Consider the following 24000-nt stretch of genomic DNA (forward strand, 5'->3'; position numbering starts at 1 on the left):
GTTAGTTGACTTCCTTAATTGCAGCCACGGTATGCAGTGGGCTTTCATCTGCGTAGCAAAATACTTTGGAGTATATATATGCAAATATCAGTATGTGTGTGTATTGATATATATATATATATATATATATATATATATATATATATATATATATATATATATATATATATATGTATGTATATACTTATATATATGTATATATAAATAAATATATATATATATATATATATATATATATATATATATATATATATATATATGTATATATATATTTAGATATATATATATATATATATATATATATATATATATATATATATATATATATATATATATATATATAAAGATGATCGATGTAAATATTTAACTGTAAACATATATACATTTCAAGTCTTCCTTGGGAGAAGGAAAGCTACCAGTGATTATATATATATATATATATATATATATATATATATATATATATATATATATATATATATATTTATATATATATATATGTATATATATGTATGTATATATATATATATATATATATATATATATACATATGTGTGTGTATACTGTATATACATATATACATATATACACATTTCAATACATGCGCTTAAATCATGAGGATTTCAAATTCACGAAACGGTCTGCAGTAGTGTGCCTTGCGAAACATTGCCTGAAGGGTATCATCAATCGAAATGATCTTTGTATAGCAACGTTACGAAACTCGTTCTTGGTAACGGACATGTTAAGACATACAATTCTTTACGTTACAAGTAAATGCATTGCTTTGATTCATATACTGAATACACGAAAATTACGGGCGGAGATATTACTTTCCCATTTTTTTTTCTTTGGAGATCAGTATATATGCTACTATATCTGAGAGGTAGAATCATTCATCTCACTGTCTCGCATCTACTTAGCTCCCACGACTACTATCCACTCTATTTTAAAAGTTGCCTTTCAAACCATGAAGGCTGCTATAACACTGGGTAAGAATACAATAGATGTCAATTCTTTGCATTGCATGTATTTACTTATGGATTTGATAACAGAAAGATATTGAGCTATATTTACTTAATACATTCATTTCTTAAATTAATAACTAAACATAAGAAAATATTCTAATTCATCACTATTGAACAAGCAATTTACCATATTTTATATCCACTAGACCTTTAAACTAATAAAAGATTATTCTACAGCTCTCTTGGGTTTGGTTGCCTCCCAGAGGATCCCATCAAGCAACTATGGAGCTCCGAATGGAGGTTTTTCTAATGGAATAGGCTCAAACGGCGCTTCAGGTAATGGCTTTGGAGGGTCTAATGGTGCCCCCAGCAATGGGTACAATGCCCCTAACGGCAATGGCTTTGGAGGATCAAACGGTGCCCCTAGCAATGGGTACAGTGCCCCTAACGGTAACGGCTTTGGGGGATCAAACGGTGGCCCCAGCAATGGGTACAGTGCCCCCAATGGCAACAGGGGCTCAAATGCTTCTGGAAACAAAAGAAATGGCTTTGGGGGATCAAATGGGGCTCCTAGGAATGGCTATGCTGCTCCTCCAAGCAACACTTATGGCGCCCCAACAAATGGCTATGGGGTCGACCCTGAAATCGCTGCCTTGACTGAAAGTATCCAAGGAGGTGGAGTCCCTGGTGAAGACTACCCAATCTTGTCTTCAGTCCCAGACACTGGATTCGACTGCAACGCCCAGAATGTCCCTGGATATTACGCCGACACTGACGCTGAAGCTGGCTGCCAGGTCTTCCACATCTGCCAGGACAGACCCAATGGACGCCGCCAGCAGGACTCCTTCCTCTGCCCCAACGGAACCATCTTCAACCAACAGTACCTCGTCTGTGATTGGTGGTTCAACTTCGACTGCGCTGATGCTGAAGACTTCTACTCTGTCAACGAACTTATCGGAGTAAACCCCAACGCTGGTTACGGTTATGGAAATGGTAATGGAAATGGCAACGCCAATGGAAACGGAGGAAACGGATATAGCAACGGTAATGGTAATGGAGGAAACGGATATGGCAATGGTAACGGTGCCAGAGGAAACGGAAAAAATAGACGCAACAACGGCAATGGAGCTAGAAGAACTAGCAATGGATACAACAACGGCAATGGTGGCAATAGCGCTAATGGTCTCTCCACATCTTATGGAGCCCCTTTCTAAACTCTATGCAGATTATTACTTAGCCTTCATGAAGTTACCAATAACAGACGTTGTTAATCTAAAAGCTAAACATGAATAAAATGCGATAGAAACTATATCTTTTATCAAATATTATACCTTTCAGCTGTTGATAGGATGCATATTCCAAAGGGGCATAAAACAGTAATAAAGTTTTTGAGACAGATATAAATAAACAAAGAACGCTAAACATCAGACCACAGTTACCTCTGGATATCACAGAAATCCTACTGACCTAGTCTGACTAAAATAAAATCATTCATATTGATATAAATTTACTTTATTCCCCATTTTCTTTGCTTAAACCACATAAAAAGTTGAGCTACAAATGTATTATGGTTGAACCCTAACTTCTAAAATAAAGCCGTACCTGTGAAAGAAACATATTTAAGGATATGGTATGAAAATATCTAGGAAAATGGTGTGTGATTATGTAGGAGTCAAATAGCTTCGAAAAATTTACGCTCAGAATACAAAAATATGAGCGAAATGTTGACAACATTTTATTCTGGTTATTATGTTTCAAAGAAATTCCTCCTTCAAACAATAAGAATAATATTCCTAATAGCTTCCTTTAAAGGAAAAAATACAATAATTAGTATGTAATTTTCTATAGAAAATCATAAAAACATTGTCTGGAGTGATGAACAGGAAAAGGAGAAAGAATAAAACGGATTTTGAGTGAAGCGAAAAATCTATTTTTGGGTGAGATGGCCATGACGTCCTGATGGAAGGTTCCTTAGGTAGCTTCCGAAGGGTATATATGACTACAGTGATATTCCCAGAGAATCAAACCAAAGGTTTCACAGAATTCTAACTTCTGGCACGAGTACCCGTAAGATAACTCTCAAGGGTATTGTATATAATCAGGGGACAGGTAAAGGAGAAAGAATAAATAAAGATTAAAATTTTATATAAAAGAGAGAAAAATTGGAATGGAAATTGGGAGAGCCAAATCTACGAAACAAAATATTGGTTCAACAGAAATGGAATGATAATGAAGTAAAATTAGCAAAAAAACATGGGAAAGACAGAAAGGATTCGGTTAGAATCAATGAGTAAAATATCCACGCCTCTCATGACAGTTCTTTTCAAACAACCATAATAAAACATCTGCCAAAATGTATTCTAAACCAGATCATCGTTGTTAATAGACGGTAACATATCCTATTATTTGATTCTTACATGCGACTTTGTTTGAATTTGCTCTAAGGAATATTAAAGAATCAAGCATCTTTATCAGCGTCAACAACAGAATTTGTTCTTTCATTAAAAACTTTATAATCAAAGGTTAAACAGTACACAATTTTCCATACAAATGTCAATAAGAATGCATGGAAACAAAAAAGGAAAACAGTGCCAGCAATAACTTTCAATCATAATCTTAATGGATTTTGAATGCTTCGAGGTTGGAGGTTTTTTTTTCTAAATAAATTCTTACACGTCTTTTGTTACGATATGGACAATATCTTGCTTTATTTTTAAAATCTGGAAAACATTTATCAAATCAATAAGGCTTCGCCTAATAATAATGTAATAAAAAATATGCTAAATGAAAACGATTAGTATATAGAATTTGGATGGATAACAAAAAAAAAAAAATAGAGACGGTACATGAAAAGGACTTGAGAGAGAGAGAGAGAGAGAGAGAGAGAGAGAGAGAGAGAGAGAGAGAGAGAGAGAGAGAGAGACTCACAAATTCCCCTGATTAGCGGGTCATCCCAAATCTCTTAAGCGTGCTCCGGTCACGATGCTGTAAAGCAGCACAACATAACATTAAGCTTTAATGGGAGATCATCATCTTCAAAAGATGCGCATGAGACTCTTAATATACGATCATCCATCGTTCTCGGCAGTTAAAAACACATTTTCTTCTGTATTAGTAAATGTGGCAACGCTTTCATACAAAAATTAGGTTTAGGTTGGGCAAAAAGATCATCTCTTTCTCGTTAGATACAATATTACCAGTTATGAAAATGTTTTCCTTCGTATTTTATGTAATCAATTGTAATTCTGTAAGACATTTTTGAATGACACCTTCCAGAATTCGTTCCACAAATATAAATGAATAAATACATAAATATATATATGTATATACATATATATATCCATATATATATACATACATACATACACACACACACACACACACATATATATATATATATATATATATATCCATATATATATACATACATACATACACACACACACACACACACATATATATATATATATATATATATATATATATATATATATATATATATATATATATACATATAGAACTATTCTCTGATGTCACAAGCGGGATCATTACATCCCCATTACCTAAACAATGAACACATTATAAAAACAAAATGTTTGCTGATGATACAGAAATCGTAAATAAAGTTATGTAATACATGCAAATTTCTCGGAATTAACGAGACATGATTAAGTAAATGCAAGACTTCGAGCGAATTCAAGCAGAGAAATTGTTTTAACTTTAACCAGGTGTTCTTAACTCTCTCCCCCCACCACTCTTCCTAGCGTCTGCAAATTCTCCCATTAGTCCAGGAGCACACAACAGTTTCTTAAATGTTTGCAAATAAATTCATTTTACTTTTCTTAAAAATAGTTTTTATTTACTTGGACACTTAATATCTTATCCACGAAGAAATGGGGAAACATATATTTATACTCAAATAGTTAAAACAAAATACTGAAACGCAATTAAGTTTAATCGTTGCACGAGTTGCTAATTAAGATGTAAAAGTTTCTTTTGAACAAATAAACCAGCTATTCGAAACAGCACTGAACAATTCCGAATAGGACAACTTTCAATTGAACTCTTATTTCAACATAAAAGAAAATTAGCTTTATGTACACAGAGTAAAGAATGCACATAATTATACGAATCTATTACTAAAACCTTAAAGAATGCATAACCTCAACTTTAATTCCCTTAAATTTTTCATGATGTTCCCGAAGACCATTAGCGAACATAAAAACCAGTTATTAGAAGTCTTTAAGCTTGTGAAATAGCGTGCTTGCGCTTGAAGGGATCTCTTACGATTTGGTTTCTGAAAATAATAAGGGCTGGTGTCTTTCTAAAATAGATATACATTAAATTTCTTTAATAATATATTCTTAGACTAGAATCTATTATCAATACAGAGCATGTTCATCTTCTTAAAGAAATAGTTCTTAGATGGTAACTGAAATATATTTTATGTTGTCAATTATTTTCAATATATTTTACTGAAAAAATCTTTTGCTATGCAGAACAATTAAGATTCTTGGACACATATATTAAATTGAGAATCATAAACCTGTATAGTAAGCATCACTTTCTAAATTTAAAGAGTAGATATGGAACTATGGAAGCTAAGTTAAAATTCGTAGCTCTACTCAACCTCAATACACTAAAATGCGTGTCCCTTCATAACCCTAATGCTTTACATCATTTTTTATCAAATTACTCAGTTGAAATACGGCTTAACATAAGATATGAATAAACAAATTGTACACTGATTCAACCCAATGTTAAGTAAGTTATATTCCTTCAAACTTTGAATAATAAATACATAACATTTCAATGGAGTTATAGTAGGGCGGGTAACCTTAAAATTTTACCAAATTAGTTAATTTTATGATACAAGCATCAAACTTTGCATGAAGGTTCCTTATGGTGTTTATATGAAAAAAAAAAAAAAAAAAAACTCTGAGCCACTCAAATTTTCCATTTGTCAAGATGGCCGCCACATTTTTAAAATGGCGGCAGAACCACTGATTTTCCACGTAAGATTTTGACAAGTGGGTCATATGAAGCACTTTTGATGACCAGTGGCCTAGATTTGAAGGAAAACCACTATATTTATGTCAGTAATCACTGTAAATACAATGTCGTGAAAATTTTAAGTGCGTATGCGTAAAATTTTACCCGAATTATTCATTTTATTAGTAATTGGGTGGTTAAACTTGATATTTTACCAAATTAGTTTCTTTGATAACTCAATTATAAAGATTTGCAAGTTTAACATTATGATAGTGTAAGTGATATTGCCTATAACTCACCAGGGGTTTCTTACAAAATGGTGGTCAAAACCAAAATGGCGACATAAAAAAGTTGATCATTTATGTACTCCCAAGCAGCGCAACTTCGGCTATGTCAGGGAAATGAACATGAAATGATGATAAAATGAACATTAAAGGATAATAAAATGAACATGAAAGGATGATGAAGTGGGGTGGAACACAAGGCCAATAGGGTTAACCGGTTTACACTGTTAAATGGAGGGATGGGCAAGGTCCGGCAATTTAGCCAATAAGAGGGGATCCTACAATTTTAACGAGCTAGTTGCTTGCGCTACCAGGGCACACTGGTGCAACTAGCTGCCGTGAAAGTGGGCATAGGGTTCAGTGTCAACTTTATTAAATCTCCCAAATACGCCCCATATATAAGCAAGGTGTCGTACCCGAATTGACGGGAGCTGCATGCAAGCATGGGAAAGCCGAACCAAGAAGGACGGGGCTTTTGTCCTTTGGATGGTGTGCAGATCGTACGGGAATTAAATGGCACTAGCTGAATGATCTGGCTAGGCATAGAGGTAACAGCATCGAACCTAGTCGTATCCCATACAGTAAAGTGTATCTATAAATTGAAGGTGGTAAAACGATAATCCCTCGGCCTTTCAACTGTCGAAGTATAAAATTTGTGCTGTAATTGCTAAAAAAAAACTCGGGATAGTTCATCTCAATTGAAGAATTTTGTTTTGTATATATGTGTTGTGTTATTTCATTTTGAAATGTCAAAAAGACTTCGTTTGTCAATATCTCCCAATGAGAAAGGGGAAACTGATTGGACTAAATGCTTTATCTGTCAGGTAGACAAAGATGAAACATTGATGTCACGCAAGGATACATCAGACAAGAGCAAAAGTGATTCAAATAAATATACGAGAAAAAATACTTCTCAAGAGCTAGGTAAAATAGATGTTGCGAGATGTTTTATATGTGAAAAAGAGAGTCCCATATCAGAACTTCGTGAAGCAATGACAATACAACTCAATGAAAGACTTAACCGTTGTGAGAAAACATTACAAGATAAGTAGCTGCTTGCAAAGCTTAGTTCAGGTGATGTCGTAGCTCAGGAGTTCAAGTACCATCCAAAATGCTTAACAGCTCTATACAGCAGAGAAAGAAAGTTACTACACGGACTTGAAACAACTACGGACCAAGAAAAAGTCGACTCTGGCGATGAACTGGCATTTCCAGAGCTAATAACACATATAATGGAATGCCAAAGAGCCAATCCTTGAGGCATAGTTTTCAAACTAGCAGATCTTTGTTTGCTATATGAACGAAGACTAAGTGATTTTTCATCATCTACAATAAAGGTAAACAAAACAAGATTGAAAGAGAGCATTCTGTCTAAGCTGCCAGACCTACAGGCATACCATCGAGGTCGAGAGGCAGTGCTTGTGTTCGAGAAGGATATTGGGATAGCACTTGTAACTGCCTGCATATAATTATGCCATGTATTTGGCAAAGGCAGCAGAAATCATTCGGAAAGAAATGTCACAACACAAGGTTCAATTTACTGGTACTTTTAAACCTGAATTGATATCAGAACTTATTCCAGATACATTACTAGAATTAGTATCTATGATTGAACATGACCCAGGCATCGAATCCCAGATGGAAAATGGGGTTACGGATTCTGATCTTGCAATTGTTCAGTTACTGCTGTTCAATTACCATAAAAAAGGAGTCAAAGATAGCAGCATTCGCCAAAAACATTCTTCAGATCTTGAACCTTCATTTGCAGTTTATGTCTAGCTCCTTATATTTGCAAGGACAAAGAAACGTAATCTCATATATATTCTCTTTCAGCACGAAATTTGCATTTCGTATGACCGTGTTATAGAAATAAACTACAAGACTCGGTGATGGTGCAGTGCAAAAATATCTAGAGAAAGGAATAGTTTGTCCAGCTGTTTTACAGAAAGGTATATTCACCACGTCAGTTGTAGATAATATTGACCACAATCCCTCTTCAACAACTGCTATGACATCATTTCATGGAACAGGAATATCTGTGTTTCAACATCGAACAAGACCAGTGTACAAAATCCTCGCGAATTTCCATTTCTAGAACAGAAACCTCCATCAAAGAAATTATCAAATCTGCCTGAATCATTCACCAACATACCAGGTTTCCCCTTGTAACCACGAAGAGGCCGACACTCGAATGTTTCTTCATGTAAAAGACGCACCTGTCAACGGCAGTCACTGTCATGATAGTAAGTTCCAATACAGATGTTGCAGTCATTGGTGTTTCATTGTTTGCAGACTTGAATATAGAAAGTCTATGGATTGCTTTAGGAAAGGGAAGGATTTGAGATGAATCGCTTTACATGAAATATCTAGATCACTAGGGCCAAAAGCAAGAGGATTGCCATTTTTTCACGCCTTCTCTGTTTGTGATACAGTGTCTGCATTTGCTGGCAAAAGTAAGAAGTAGTGCTGGCAGGCATGGAATGTCTATCCTGAGGCAACAGCGGTTTTTACAAGACTTAGTTCGTCTACAGATGACTTATCATCTTCTGACATGAGAGTCATTGAAGACTTTGTTGTGGTGATGTACGACCGCTTTAGTAACACAAACAAAGTCGATGAAGCAAGGTTTGAATTGTATGCACGAAAACAGAAGCCTTATAATGCCATCCCACCCTCTAGGGCAGCTTTAGTAGAGCATGTGAAGCGACATGGGGTCAGTCTGTGGTTCGCATTATGAAATTACCTTCACCTTTAAGTTGGGGTTGGCAAAAAGACGACAATGTTTGGACGCCATATTGGACCAACTTGCAGCCAATAGCAGAGTCATGTCAACAGCTCTTAAAATGTGTATGTAAAAGGATTTGTACTGGGAATTGTAAGCGCTATAGGTCAGGATTGCAATGCACAGCATTATGCACCTGTACATGCGAAGATATATGAATCAATATGACTTTGTCAGTCTAATTTCGCACATGTCCTTTGCAGTTTTCACAAAATTGTATCTACAGTGAATACTGACTTAAATATAAATATTTTACCTCAAATCTAGGCCACTGGTCATCAAAATTACTTCGTATGGTCAATTTGTCAAATTCTGGAATGGGATTTTGCCGCTTAAAAATGTGGCGGCCATCTTGAAAAGTGGAAAAATTGAGTGGTTCACAGTTTTATTTCTAAGAACATCACAAGGAAGCTTTGAGCAAAGTTTTATGCTTTTATCATAAAATGAACTATTTTGTCAGGTATCCGCTCCACTATTAAAGGTAAAAATTTCGATATTATGAGGATGAATAATAATATAAATTCCGTAAAAAAAAAAAAAAAGACAATTTGCAAAGTTATCAGTAAATTGTCCATATCTTTGTTTTGCCAAGTGAATATCTCTAAATTAGAATTATTAACTTACTCTCGCTTCACACGAGCCTATTTCTTTTTTTCTTTCAGTATGGAAGAATTTCCGCTTGTTAGGAGGCATATCTCATACGAGATGATTTTCCTGCAGCTCAGAAATTCTTCCGAACGGGCAGCATGTAAACGGCCTCATTGAGCTTCATTGATTTCTAATCAACGAGGCATCTATCTACTCGTGTGAAGCTAGCCTAAATAAACAACCTTGCATAAGAAAGAATAACGCTATGATTCAGAAAGTCCGTGATGTAAGCTCCGTGAAATATGAATAGAAAAAGCCGGACTCTCGCTTCCCATGCTTGCGATTTGCATTTTTTTTAATAACGCCCAAATGTTACATTTTTCGCTCAGCGCTTTCAGTCACGATTTCAGGCACCAGAGAAAGGCCCAATTCGCATTCAATTACACGCGTTATTAGTTGGAAAGCTTTGTTATTTTCAGTTCGTAAATAAGTCGAATAGTCTGTGCATATGAAATATATTACCTGAAAAACATTTGAAGGATTTGAATCTACTTAAACACATTTTAAGTAACTCCTTTCCTGCTATCATCTCCACTATATAACAGAGAGCATGTTCTCTCTCTCTCTCTCTCTCTCTCTCCTCTCTCTCTCTCTCTCTATATATATATATATATATATATATATATATATTTCCAGTAACGCTCAGAGTAGTAATACCTAGGAGGGGTTGTAGTTAGGGAAGGGGGCGGGGGTGGGAAGGGTTGAATCAGCGTGCACGCGCGCGTTCATACCTATCTAAATATTTAGCAGTCATTTTTGACGGGTCACATACACTAGCTATGATATATTAGATCAACCATGAATGGTAGTTGTAAGATACATTAAATCACAAAAACCTTAAAATACATTGAATAACTTCAAACTAGATTTATGAACTATCACCCAACCTAATAAGCATATAGAGGAAAAGATTGTATCCTTTTCCCAGCAGAGAAAACTATTTTTTTTTTCTTCAAAATTTCAAAAGTAGTATCGAAGATCGATGACCTTGACGTCTGACCTCAGAGCTTATAAAGCTGGGAAATTTCACACGTGATGTTCCAAAACCAAAAGGTCAAAAATTTCCTGAACGTCGTGGAATATATCATGGCAATAATAATACATGCGGAATAAAGTATTATTGAATATAAAATAAGAACTGTAATCTTGCTCTCGATTGGCGCTGTACCTACACGGATATCTTAAAACGAGAATTTATTATACTGATGTAAAAGGTCTTTCATGTACATTCATAAATTCTTCTTTTTCATGTTCATTATTATTATTATTACTTGCTAAGCTACAACCCTAGTTGGAAAAGCAGGATGCTATAAGCCCAGGGGCTCCAACAGGGAAAATAGCCCAGCGGGGAAAGGAAATAAGGAAAAATAAAACTTTTAAGAACAGTAACAACATTAAAATAAATATCTCCTATATAAACTATAAAAGGTATAAAGAATTCCATTCATAAAAAAATTTCTAAATATCCACGGAATGATACGATGAAAGTACTCAAGGATATATAATTAATTTCTCCGTTAACTTATTCTACTATTAAAACCAATTATTGCACTTCTTATGTAGCAATGAAACAGTTTCTCGAATTTATTACTGAAAAATTTTCTTTCAGTGATTTTCATTTATCTTTACTTTCATTCAACGTCAAAATCAAAGTCCAAACAAACCAGATAAATTTCTTTTATATAGTTCTTATAACAATTTTACTTTTTCAGCAATTTACTTTCCTTAACTTTGATCACTTTACTTTACTTTGTAAAATTACTGCTTGTTTATCCAAATGGTCAAATTCACACACAGTTTTGCATAACAATTTATCCGAATAACGTTTCTACATGCCATGTTACTGACATATTCCCATTCATCAGACATATGCATGCTTTTGGCTCTTCAGAAAATGAAAATAAAAAGCAGAAGGATTTGCTGGAAACCTGGTGGAAAAAATGAACTCTGTGCAGTACCTAAAAATGTCAAAGAAGGTCACAATGTACCTCAAACACGAGGGCATTCGAGTTAAACAATGACTAAAACATTAAAAAAAATGGAAAGTTGCTCGATTAATAAAAACAAAAGAAAATCGATCCCTGTCACTAAAACATACCTAATATCTTCCAAAACATCACTCATATGGACTATCTCAAAAGCAGCATTCTCTCTCTCTCTCTCTCTCTCTCTCTCTCTCTCTCTCTCTCAATTCTTATAATTTCGATTTATCTTTAAACTACGTTCCAAAGCCGTTTCCATCATTGAACAGGAGTTACCACGCTTCCTTTTCACACAAATATACATCAAGTATCATAATATATCATAATTATCACTGATGTAAGAACGAGTTTTTAATAATATGCCTCAGATGAAACTACATATAAGCCATTAATTAACAAAACATGACAAAAGACAAGTTTTATCTATATCATAATATTCTTTGAGAATGTGATGACCTTTAAATTGCTAAACGAAAGGACTAGTGAGTAACGGGATAAATGCTGGTCAAATTCTGACCTGCTATAAATATGACAAGATACACATACAAATAATATATATACATACATACATACATACATATATATATATATATATATATATATAAGAGAGAGCATAAACAGGAACTTATGAAATACATGAGGCCTGAAAAAAAAAAAAAAAAAAAAAAAAAAAAAAAACGTAAGAACAGATAGGAGTTATCGCAACATTTTCTTCCCGGAAATACGTCTCTTGATAAATTAGGAAAGTGAATTATCCAAAAAAGGAAAAATACTTCGGGTTCAATACCGTCACAAATTTCTTCGATTGGGGTAGAGAACTCCCGTGGCTAATAAGGTCATCTTGGGAGGTACGAAAGGATGCACTGTAAATAAATGAAGGGGGGGGAGGGGTAAGGGGACTTCTCATGGTCTGCAAGTATATATACACATGCGATGATGGTGTATTATCATTCGACTTCTAATTTCAGCCACTTCTGTTTCTCTTCATCTTCATCAGTCTAATAGCACAAAACAAAAAAAAATCTCTCCAGAATGAAGGCTCTTGTACTACTTGGTAAGAAAATGTGAAAATTTTTATGATACACAAACACAAAATAGTTATGTGAAAGTAGCCTATATATATATATATATATATACATATACATATATATATATGTATATATATACATATATATATATATATATATATACATATATATATGTATATATATATATATATATATATATATATATACATATATATATATGTATATATACATATATATATATATATATATATATTTATATATATATATATATATATATATATATATACATATACAGTATATACATATATATATGTATATAATATATATATATATATATATATATACACATAGATATACACATTATATATATATATATATATATACACATATATATATATATATATATATATATATATATATTTACAGCATGCCTAGAAGAATTCTTTAATAATTTAGATTGGGAAAATGTAGGAATTAATATTAATGAGGAATACCTTAAGAAAAATCAAATCAACCCAATGAGCTACGATGGTGAAGAAAGGGTTGATTTCAATCAAAAGTAAAAAAATCCTGAATTGGACAGATATAAGTACAGAAGAATTGTCATTGACTTTTATCTTTCTTCGTGGCCAAGTGGTATGTCACTGTACCTACAAGTTTCCTGGACCAGGGTTCGACTCCCAGCCGGTAAGAAGCTATTGTCTTTGTGTGATTTCGCCTGGGGCTTTGATCGCGAGGTAATTAAGAAAATCCAGACTTTAATGTATAAAAAATATATGGCTTATTTAAATATGAAAAACACGTCTAAATGTGCAAAATTCATCATTGCTCGAATGCCAAGTGAAAAACATGACAATTAGCTACGATGGTGAAGATGGGTTGATTTCAATTCTAAGTACAAAAAACCTGAATTCGACAGGTATAAGTACAGAAAAATTGTCATTGACTTTTATCTTTCTTCGTGACCAAGTGGTATGTCACTGTACCTACAAGTTTCCTGGACCAGGATTAGACTCCCGGCCGGTCAGAAGACATTGTCTTTGTATGATTTCGCCCGGGGCTTTGATCACGAGGTCGTTGAGATTCCAGAGATTGTATAAAAAATACATGGCTTATTTGAAAAACACGTGTAAATATATATATACATATATATATATATATATATATATATATATATATATATATATATATATATATATATAAATATAAAATATATATATTTAGACGTGTTTTTCAAGTAAGCCTTACGCATAAACAAACTTGAAATTACAAAAAAACATAATATTGAGATGAAAGGTACTACAATGGAAATGAAACGCGATATAAATCCTAACCGGTTTTTCATTATATATAAATAGTTCGTTGTATATATACATACATACTCAAATAAGACATGTATTATACTCCTCTTAATATCTGGATTCTTTCTATACCTCGGGATCAGACACTCGAGGATTGTATGTCACTGCCACCTCAGTTTCTCGGGCCCGGGTTCAATTCCCCGCCCGACCAGAAGCTTCGAGTTGATTCCCTTGGGTTTTTGATCCCGAGGCATACAGAGAATCCAGATAATTAGAGGGGTATAAGGTATGGCTTATTTGAAAATGAAAAAAAAAAGGTAATGTATTAACTAAACGGAATGTCCTATATTCTTTTCCCTTTTTACAGCTCTTCTTGCAGCAGTGACCCATGGTGCTCCAAATGATATTGGAGGTATCGTTGGTGCTTTAAGTAATGGCTATGGTGCACCTCCAAGCAGGTCCTATGGAGTTCCCAATGGTGGGTATGGAATCGATCAGGAGGTCGCTGCATTGGCTGAAAACATTCCTGGTGGGGGTGTCCCTGGAGAAGACTATCCCGTCTTGGCCGACGTCCCTGATACAGGATTCTCCTGTGATGCCCAAAGTGTGCCTGGATACTACGCCGATACAGCTCCTGAAGCTGGCTGCCAGGTCTTCCACATCTGCCAAGACCGCCCTAATGGACGCCGCCAGCAGGACTCCTTCCTCTGCCCCAACGGAACCATCCTCAATCAGCAGTACTTGGTCTGTGACTGGTGGTTCAACTTCGACTGCTCTGACGCTCAAGATTTCTACTTTGTCAACGAATTCATTGGAGTTGAACCAACTGTTGGATATGCTTATGGCATCATTAATGGCAATGGAAGGAATGGATACAGTAATAGTAATGGAAACGGTAATGGAGTGAATGGCAATGGCAATGGAAGGAATGGATACACCAACGGTTATGGAAATGGCAATGGTGTGATTGGAAATAGTACTGGCTACACCAATGGCAATGGTAATGGAAACGGTAATGGAGTGAATGGAAATGGTAACAGCTACAAAAATGAAAATAGTAATGGAAATGGCAATGGAGTGAATGGAAATGGTAATGTAGTGAATGGAAGTGGTAATGGAAATAATAATGGAAGAAATGGTTATTCCAATGGAAATGGAAAGAGTGAAGTGAACGGAAATGGTAATGGAGTAAATGGAAATGGTAATGGATACACCAATGGAAATGGCAATGTAGTGAATGGAAATGGCAATGGAGTGAAAGGAAATGGTAATGGATACACCAATGGAAATGGCAATGGGGTTAATGGAAATGGCAATACAGTGAATGGAAATGGTGATGGGAGGAATGGATACTCCAATAGTAATGGAGTGATTGGAAATTATAATGGAAATGGCAATGGAGTGAATGGGAATGGTAATGGATACACCAATGGAAATGGTAATGGATACACCAATGGAAATGGCAATGGAGTGAATGGGAATGGTAATGGATACACCAATGGAAATGGCAATGGGGTGAATGGGAATGGTAATGGATACACCAATGGAAAAGGCAATGGAGTGAATGGGAATGGTAATGGATACACCAATGGAAATGGCAATGGAGTGAATGGGAATGGTAATGGATACACCAATGGAAATGGCAATGGAGTGAATGGGAATAGTAATGGATACACCAATGGAAATGGCAATGGAGTGAATGGAAATGGTAATGGATACACCAATGGAAATGGCAAAGGAGTGAATGGAAATGGTAATGGAAATGGCAACGGGGTGAATGGAAATGGTACTGGATACACCAATGGAAATGGTAATGGATACACCAATGGAAATGGTAATGGATACACCAATGGAAATGGCAATGGAGTGACTGGGAATGGTAATGGATACACCAATGGAAAAGGCAATGGAGTGAATGGGAATGGTAATGGATACACCAATGGAAATGGCAATGGAGTGACTGGGAATGGTAATGGATACACCAATGGAAAAGGCAATGGAGTGAATGGGAATGGTAATGGATACACCAATGGAAATGGCAATGGAGTGAATGGGAATGGTAAAGGATACACCAATGAAAAAGGCAATGGAGTGAATGGGAATGGTAATGGATACACCACTGGAAATGGCAATGGAGTGAATGGGAATGGTAATGGATACACGAATGGAAATGGGAATCGAGTGAATGGGAATGGTAATGGATACACGAATGGAAATGGCAATGGAGTGAATGGAAATGGTAATGGATACACCAATGGAAATGGCAAAGGAGTGAATGGAAATGGTAATGGAAATGGCAACGGGGTGAATGGAAATGGTACTGGATACACAAATGGAAATGGTAATGGATACACAAACGGAAATGGTAATGGATACACCAATGGAAATGGCAATGGAGTGAATGGAAATGGTAATGGATACACCAATGGAAATGGCAATGTAGTGAATGGAAATGGCAATGGAGTGAATGGAAATGGTAATGGATACACCAATGGAAATGGCAATGGAGTTAATGGAAATGGTAATGGATACACCAATGGAAATGGCAATGGAGTTAATGGAAATGGCAATACAGTGAATGGAAATGGTGATGGGAGGAATGGATACTCCAATAGTAATGGAGTGATTGGAAATGATAATGGAAATGGCAATGGAGTGAATGGGAATGGTAATGGATACACCAATGGAAATGACAATGGAGTGAATGGGAATGTTAATGGATACACCTATGGAAATGGCAATGGAATGAATGGAAATGGTAATGGGAGGAATGGATACTCCAATGGAAATGGTAATGGAGTGAATGGAAATGGTAATGGCAATGGAGTGAATGGTAATGGAGTCAATGGAAATGGTAATGGTAATAGAGTGAATGGTAATGCAAATAGTAATGGAAGAAATGGATATTCCAATGAAAATGGCAATGGTAAGAATGAATACACCGATGGAAATAGCAATGGAGTGAATGGAAATGGTAATGGGGTGAATGGAAATGGTAATGGATACACCTACGGAAATGGTAATGGGAATGGCAATGGAAGGAATGGAAATGGTAATGGAGTGAATGGTAATGGCAATGAAAGTAATGGATACAGCAATGGAAATGGCAATGTAGTCAACGGAAATAGTAATGGTAATGGAAGTGGATACACTAATGGTGATGGCAATGGAAGAAATGGTTACAGCAATGGCAATGTACAGAATGGTAATGGCAATGGAATGAACGGAACTGGCAATGGATCGAATGGATACGCCAATGGAAACGGTAGCAACGGACTTTTCAATGGCAATGGCAATGGAAACGGCAGCGTCTTCGGATCCCCATCCCTTGCCTACGGTACTCCTCTTCCCTAGAGTATGAAGAAAGATACGGTTCAGGTTTCTTGTGAATTTGTTCCTCCAACTCGGTCTTACAACTTCAGGGAGCCTAAAATCCTTCTTGGTTCTTGTACTTTCTTCTAAATGCTGGATTATTACTCTTCATTATCCTTAGTTTTCCCTTTACCTCGAAAATTAGCTTTTCGGAAAATATTAATTATATATTTTATTAGCTTTTCGGAAAATATTAATTATATATTTTATTAGCTTTTCGGAAAATATTAATCATATATTTTATTAGCTTTTCGGAAAATATTAATTATATATTTTATATCCAATAACTTTATTTTTCTATATCACCGTCAAGGTAAAAATGGAATTAAAATGCAATAAAAATATATGACAAAACTACTGGGTATTATTTGACCATTATTTAGATATTCTAAAAAATCAAAAGATAACGATGCTGTTCCTGGTAATTGTTTAAAAATCCACCAGTATATAATAATAATAATAATAATAATAATAATAATAATAATAATAATAATAATAATAATAATAATAATAATAATAATACCCTCTGTTAAGATAATTAAAAAGATATAGCATCCAGAGAAAAAAATACTAGAACACACTTGTCTTATCCTTTCGAATTACAGAATTTCCAAAAATACAAAAATTTATCTGTTACTCAAAAAGTATTTGCACATTTCACTAGCGATTTATGAGAGAAGTCATTGCCAATAACTTCTACATACGATCAGCACTTTAGGAAAATTTTATTTACAGATAACAAAAACACTAACATTTAAGTTACCAAAGTTATTTTTATATTGTAGTCAAATATCTAATCGCGTTTTGATTTATTTCAATAAAATACATTTGATAGTAATAAATGCAAATAGAATGCTCATTAAAGGCTGAATAAAAAAAATTAACTATACTGTAGATTATGACCTTTAACATTAATTATTTTGTCTGTAAGCAAAAGGAAAGTAGTGAACCACACACCTTGCAGAGAGCATCTATTCCTCAATCTTCCAGGAAAATGATCACTGCTTATCTAAAATTACAAGCAACCCTAAACATTGCCTGAGTATAATCAACAAATGGGAATACTCTAACAAACATGAATTTCAAAACGGAACTAAATTCAAATGATGTTATTATGCTTATTCCAAACTATTCATAATATTTATCTGACGGAATTATCAGTGAGAGTCACTCCTATTAAAAGCTTCCCATCTGAATAAATCAATATTATGACATACAGAAATTCTATAAAAACCACAATCTACAAGCAGGATGTCTGACTAAAAAATTACCGTCCACACTTTTACTGCTCAACTTCCTATGCATCCAATCACAATGGTACAAGCACCGTTAATGACGTCAAAATTACCTTTATTTAGTGGCACGACACTGTACAATAACTATGAATCGCTAAACAATTGCTCATATGAATGTATCAAACTATTCCAAAACAACATTGTTCGAACATAATTCAAACCACTGCGTTCGAAAAGAAGTGATGTAAGAGAGAAGATGGAAGAGGTCAGCTCTCGGGGAGAGAAAATGGTCTCTCTGACTGATCTGTTATTTTCCTAGTTGCATGAGCGTAGCTCTTCTGGGTTTGGATATACGTTGTATTTACTGTAATGTATGAAATGAAATAGTAATAAAGAAAGCACAAGATACTTATATTTTACTAATATAAGAGATAATAGTTAACTGTTAACAAACATAAAACTGGAATCGTGACACTTTTATCAAAAGCAAACAGGATTTTTTTTTTTTACTTCCCATATACCTGTGTTTACTACCTTGCAAATTGTAATAAATTATTTAATACTGCGTTTGGACACTTTAAACTGATCAATGAAAAATTAACTGGAGAAAAACTTTTAACAACTGTTGGTAGAAAATTTCCGATGCTACAATTCAAATGTTTTACTCCAGCAATACAAACACGAGTAAATTTTCATATTAAAGTACAACAGGTAAGTACCTGTTATATATTTGTTTTACCCATTCTAGTTAAACCTTCGATCATTATTGTTGCCCCAACCAGGGGACGTAGTTTAAAATATCTAATTGAGTTTTGATTTATTTCAATAAAATACATTTTACAGTAATGAATGTAAATGAAATGCACATTAAAGACTGAATAAAAAATATATAACTATACATTATGACCTTTCACATTTATTATTTTGATCTGTATACGAAAAGGAAAGTATTCCACAATCTTCCAGCAAAATGGACACAGCTTTTCTAAAACTACAAAAATTCTAGAAATTGCCTGTGAATCAAGAAATGGAAATACTCTTAACAAACTTGAATTTCAAAACGGAACTAAATTCAGATGATGTTATTATACTATTTCCAAACTATTCATAATATTTCTTTGACGGAATCATCAGTGAGTCACTCCTATTAAAAGGTTCCAATCTGAATATATCAATATCATGACATACGGCAATTCTATAAAACCCACAATCTACAATAGGAAAGCAGGATGTCTGACTAAAAAATTACCGTCAACACTTACTATTGGATTCCCCATGCATCCAATTATAGTAGTAAAAGTACTGTTAATGACGTCGAAATTACCTTTATTTATGGGTAAGACACTGTACAATAACTATGAATCGCTAAACAATTGCCCATATGAATGAATCAAACTATTCCAAAACAACATTGTTCGAACATAATTTAAACCACTGCGTTCGAAAAGAAGTGATGTAAGAGAGAAGATAGAAGAGGTCAGCTCTCGGGGAGAGAAAATGCTCTCTATGACTGATCTCTTATTTTCCTAGTTGCATGAGCGTAGTTCTTCTGAGTTTGGATATACGTTATATGTACTGTAATGTATAGAATGAAATAGTAATAGTAAAAGCACATGATACTTACATTTTCACTAATAAAAGAGACAGTAGTTAACTGTTAAAAAACATGAAACTGGAAGCGTGACACGTTATCAAAAGCAAACAGGATTTATTTTCCCAATATACCTTGTGTTTATTACCTTGCAAAGTGTAATAAATTATTTAATACTGCGTTGGACACTTTGAACTGATCAATGAGAAATTACCTAAAGAAAAACTTTTAACAACTGTTGGTAAAAAAATTCCGATGCTACAATTCAAATGTTTTCCTCCAGCAATACAAATACCAGTAAATGTGCATATTAAAGTATAGCAGGCAAGTACCTGATATAGATTTGTTTTACTCATTCTACGTAAAACTTTCTATCATTATTGTTGCCCCAACCAGGGGACATGGTCTAAACAAGCTTGAATCTACACTACGCCAATATGACTGAATATCATTTTGATAAACACTATCCCTAATGTTCTTGAGAACACAATTACTGAGAGATTTTTCTAACATATTCCTTTGTAAACCTTTGTATCCGTACCGTGGCCTTACCACTTAAATGTGGGCCAGGGTTTGTAAAAAAAAGAGGCATCCACACTCCATAAGGAAGCCACGTAAATTTTGTCATATCTGACCATTTAATTCTAGATTTTATTATTGCCCATCAATGTTTTCAAAATTTTTCAATAATGTCCCCTTGAAAGATGGCGTGCACCCCATGTAAACAAAATGTAAATTCCTTTCAACCAAGCGATCATGTACAATAAAGCGATTTTGCGAAAATAATACGCCAAGCATACTATACACATATACATACATGTAAACCAACTTACATACATGCATGCACGCATATAAACAAAAATGTATAAATGCAAGCATACATACAGTACACACATTTATACATACATAAAAGGAGACAGACACAAAGAGAAAAACTTCCATCATATGAACTCACCTGTTTTCAGGTCAGGTGAGCTAAAAAGCGACTAACCCAGACTTGTACCAATTAATTCTTTAATCGTGTCAAGGAGAGAACTCTCGCTATTTCACTTCAATAAACACAATATTTTCTTGCTAAGGCAAAGGCCATACTCAATAAAGAATAAATAAAATAAGAAAAATTTTGGAAGTTATGAAGGTCATCAATAACCCAGTTACTAATTCACGTAGAAAAGAACAAGTATGAAAGGGAAGATCCAAAATGGAGGAAACGACTAACCAATCAAGGCTGACCCAAAATCACAAATAGCAGACAAAAATGAACAGCCAATCTCAGAGGAAAGGGCCAAGAGTAACCGTCAATTTTCTGCGATTTGTGAGACATCCTTAATCTCTTTACGCGTGCGGGCGTCACGATGCTGGAAAGCACCACAACATATCATTAAGCCTTAATGGGAGATTATCATCTCCCGAAGAATCGTGTGAGAATTTTGATATGCGAGTCTCTATCAGTCGGAGCAGCTGCTACTCGACTTCTTCCTCATTAGGAAAATGCCAAGTTGCATTCGTGCAAGATCTTGCTTTCTTCATTTGACAATTATGAAATTTTGTTGATTTTATCTTATTTTCTAATTTCGTTAAAATAGTTTAAGCTTCTGGGCCGATTCGGGATTGTGATCATTCGCATACTTATGAAACGATAAAGCAATAATAAAAGCAAGCACGCGGATAAATGAAACGATAAAGCAATAATAAAAGCAAGCACCCGGATAATGAACACAAAATGGTGTCTCGAACGGATAAGAGAAAATTAACTAGAATCATGATTAAAATGTTGATGAAGGTGTACAAACCTATCAAAGCCTCAAACCTAGATATTCATGATATCTATGTTTGAGGCTTTGATAGGTTTGTACACCTTCATCAATATTTTAATCAAGATTCTAGTTAAAGATTTCAAGTGAATTTCGGAAAAGATTCGACGTGAATGTCACAATATTTCACGTGAATTCACACCTCATGTGAATTCAAGGAGAAGGATTAATTTACTTTCCATTTCCAAACACGCCGAAGAACATTCTCTCTCTCTCTCTCTCTCTCTCTCTCTCTCTCTCTCTCTCTCTCTCTCTCTCTCTCTCTCTCTCTCTCTCTACTCACGAACCGCTTCTTTGGTATATAGGTTACTCAAATCTGCCGGTAAACACCTTCAGGCCATTTAACATTAAATTTTGATTTGTAAAGCACCTTTTAAATATAAATGAAGTAATTGAAAACATTTTTCTACAAAATTTGTAAGATCTGACAAAACATAATCATACAGATAAAGAAACAAACCTCATTTTGAAATAAAATGGCAATTCTAAAGAGATAAACAAGTCTGATCACGATGCAGACAAACAACTTTCAATGATCGTAATTCTTCACAGTTAGAGATTTACATAAAGAGGACGTCCAAAAGGCACAACCTACAATGGCGTGGAACAATTTCCTTTCGAAGATATTCCAGATTAAATTGATTTCTTCTTAAACTCAAAATGAAAAACTTGTTTACACTGAGTCAAATGAAGCAATGAATTAATGCTATTGATGTACAATAAGAAAAACGAAAGTTTAAATGGCTTTGAAAAAAAAAGGAAAATTTTAAGTTTAGATAAAAATCTAATCATCACATGAAAATAAAATATGAATATCCAATATGTATTACCAACAGATTTGCGTTATATTAACCCTTAAAGCACCTACAAGATACATTAATTTACCCCACCGAGAACTAATATAAGCTTAATCACAATAAGACATTACTTTCAATTAAAACAATCAGGTTTGGAATGAACCAATTAAGACATTTACCATTTGAAATAAATATGTGAAAACCACTCGTTGTTTTCAGTAAACAACGAAAATGATCTTCACTGAAGTAGGAGACGAAACTATGGAAATTAAATGAAGACTTTGATATGGAGAACCCCTATTGCCATCACCTACATTCTAAATTTAATCCATGGACACACAAACGCTCTCCAAATATTTACGCAAAAACCTCCACAAAATGAAAACAACACGACTCCTCCAATCTCCCTTCTCTTGTTCCCAATTTACATTTCTTTCTAAGGACGAAACATTGTCTTTCTTGCTTAGTATGGTCAGTCCCGATTTAAGTCTTTCATATCGTAACGACCATTTTCAGATCCATTCGTATGAGAGATTGAAATATCTATGATTACCGATATTAGTCACCTAGAAAAAAAAGTATGATGAGGGCAATACCTATCGTATTTTGCGCAATGCTTTTAACTCATTTTGGGTATTGATAGGAGGGACAGCGGAAGAGTATGCCTTCGATATAAACCATTGGAAAGACCGCATTTGACAACCGACCTCAATATAGGGATATCGGTGGGAAAGACGACAGCCGGTCACATAGATACCGAAGATTCAATAGTGAGAGCGATCTTTCTTACCTGAACCTTATCCACTGAATTATCAATCATTTTATCCCTTCTTACTTTACATAAATCTTGTATGATCTATTTCCAAAATATTTTTCACATTCAATAAAATTTCTATTTAATGGGTAATCATAAATTATCAATCAGAAACTCTTAACTGTTCCCATCTATGAAAATCGTCTTTCTTCTGCAAAAATGTTTATCATGTTATTTTCTTTTTCTTTTTTCTTATCGTTTATTTCATTGTTTGCTTTACCATAACAATTTTACGCTTCCTTAAATAACCACTCACCCGATAAATAAATTTAGTCTGAATAAAAGAAGAGATGGTGTTTTTCCTTGTACGTGATAGTAAATGTTCCTAAATATTATTTAAGACCCAATAAGTATATTTGAGACAATTATCCGCCGTGAGATGATTAGTTATTTTT

The 24000-nt window shown here is 34.3% G+C and overlaps 1 protein-coding gene and 1 pseudogene across 1 annotated transcript; both read left to right on the plus strand.

Annotated features, from left to right (window-relative positions):
• LOC137620552 (uncharacterized PE-PGRS family protein PE_PGRS54-like) overlaps nt 1–17578 on the plus strand; it is a 25807-nt pseudogene extending 8229 nt beyond the window's left edge.
• Nucleotides 1005–2179, plus strand: LOC137620436 (pro-resilin-like). Its single transcript, XM_068350597.1, has 2 exons — nt 1005–1026; nt 1203–2179. Exons 1-2 carry the CDS (start codon nt 1005–1007, stop codon nt 2177–2179), a joined length of 999 nt encoding a protein of 332 aa, XP_068206698.1.
• Nucleotides 17579–24000: the final 6422 nt, after the last annotated feature.

This window comes from Palaemon carinicauda, chromosome 27 (genome assembly GCF_036898095.1).
Source record: "Palaemon carinicauda isolate YSFRI2023 chromosome 27, ASM3689809v2, whole genome shotgun sequence".
Taxonomy (NCBI): Eukaryota; Metazoa; Arthropoda; class Malacostraca; order Decapoda; family Palaemonidae; genus Palaemon; species Palaemon carinicauda.

What these genes read in the sequence shown, in the direction of transcription:
- LOC137620436 (XM_068350597.1), top strand. Translation starts at nt 1,005, where the DNA reads ATGTCAATTCTTTGCATTGCAT. An exon ending in GTCAATTCTTTGCATTGCAT is followed by an intron (nt 1,027 to 1,202) that starts GTATTTACTTAT and finishes ATTATTCTACAG; the next exon opens with CTCTCTTGGGTTTGGTTGCC.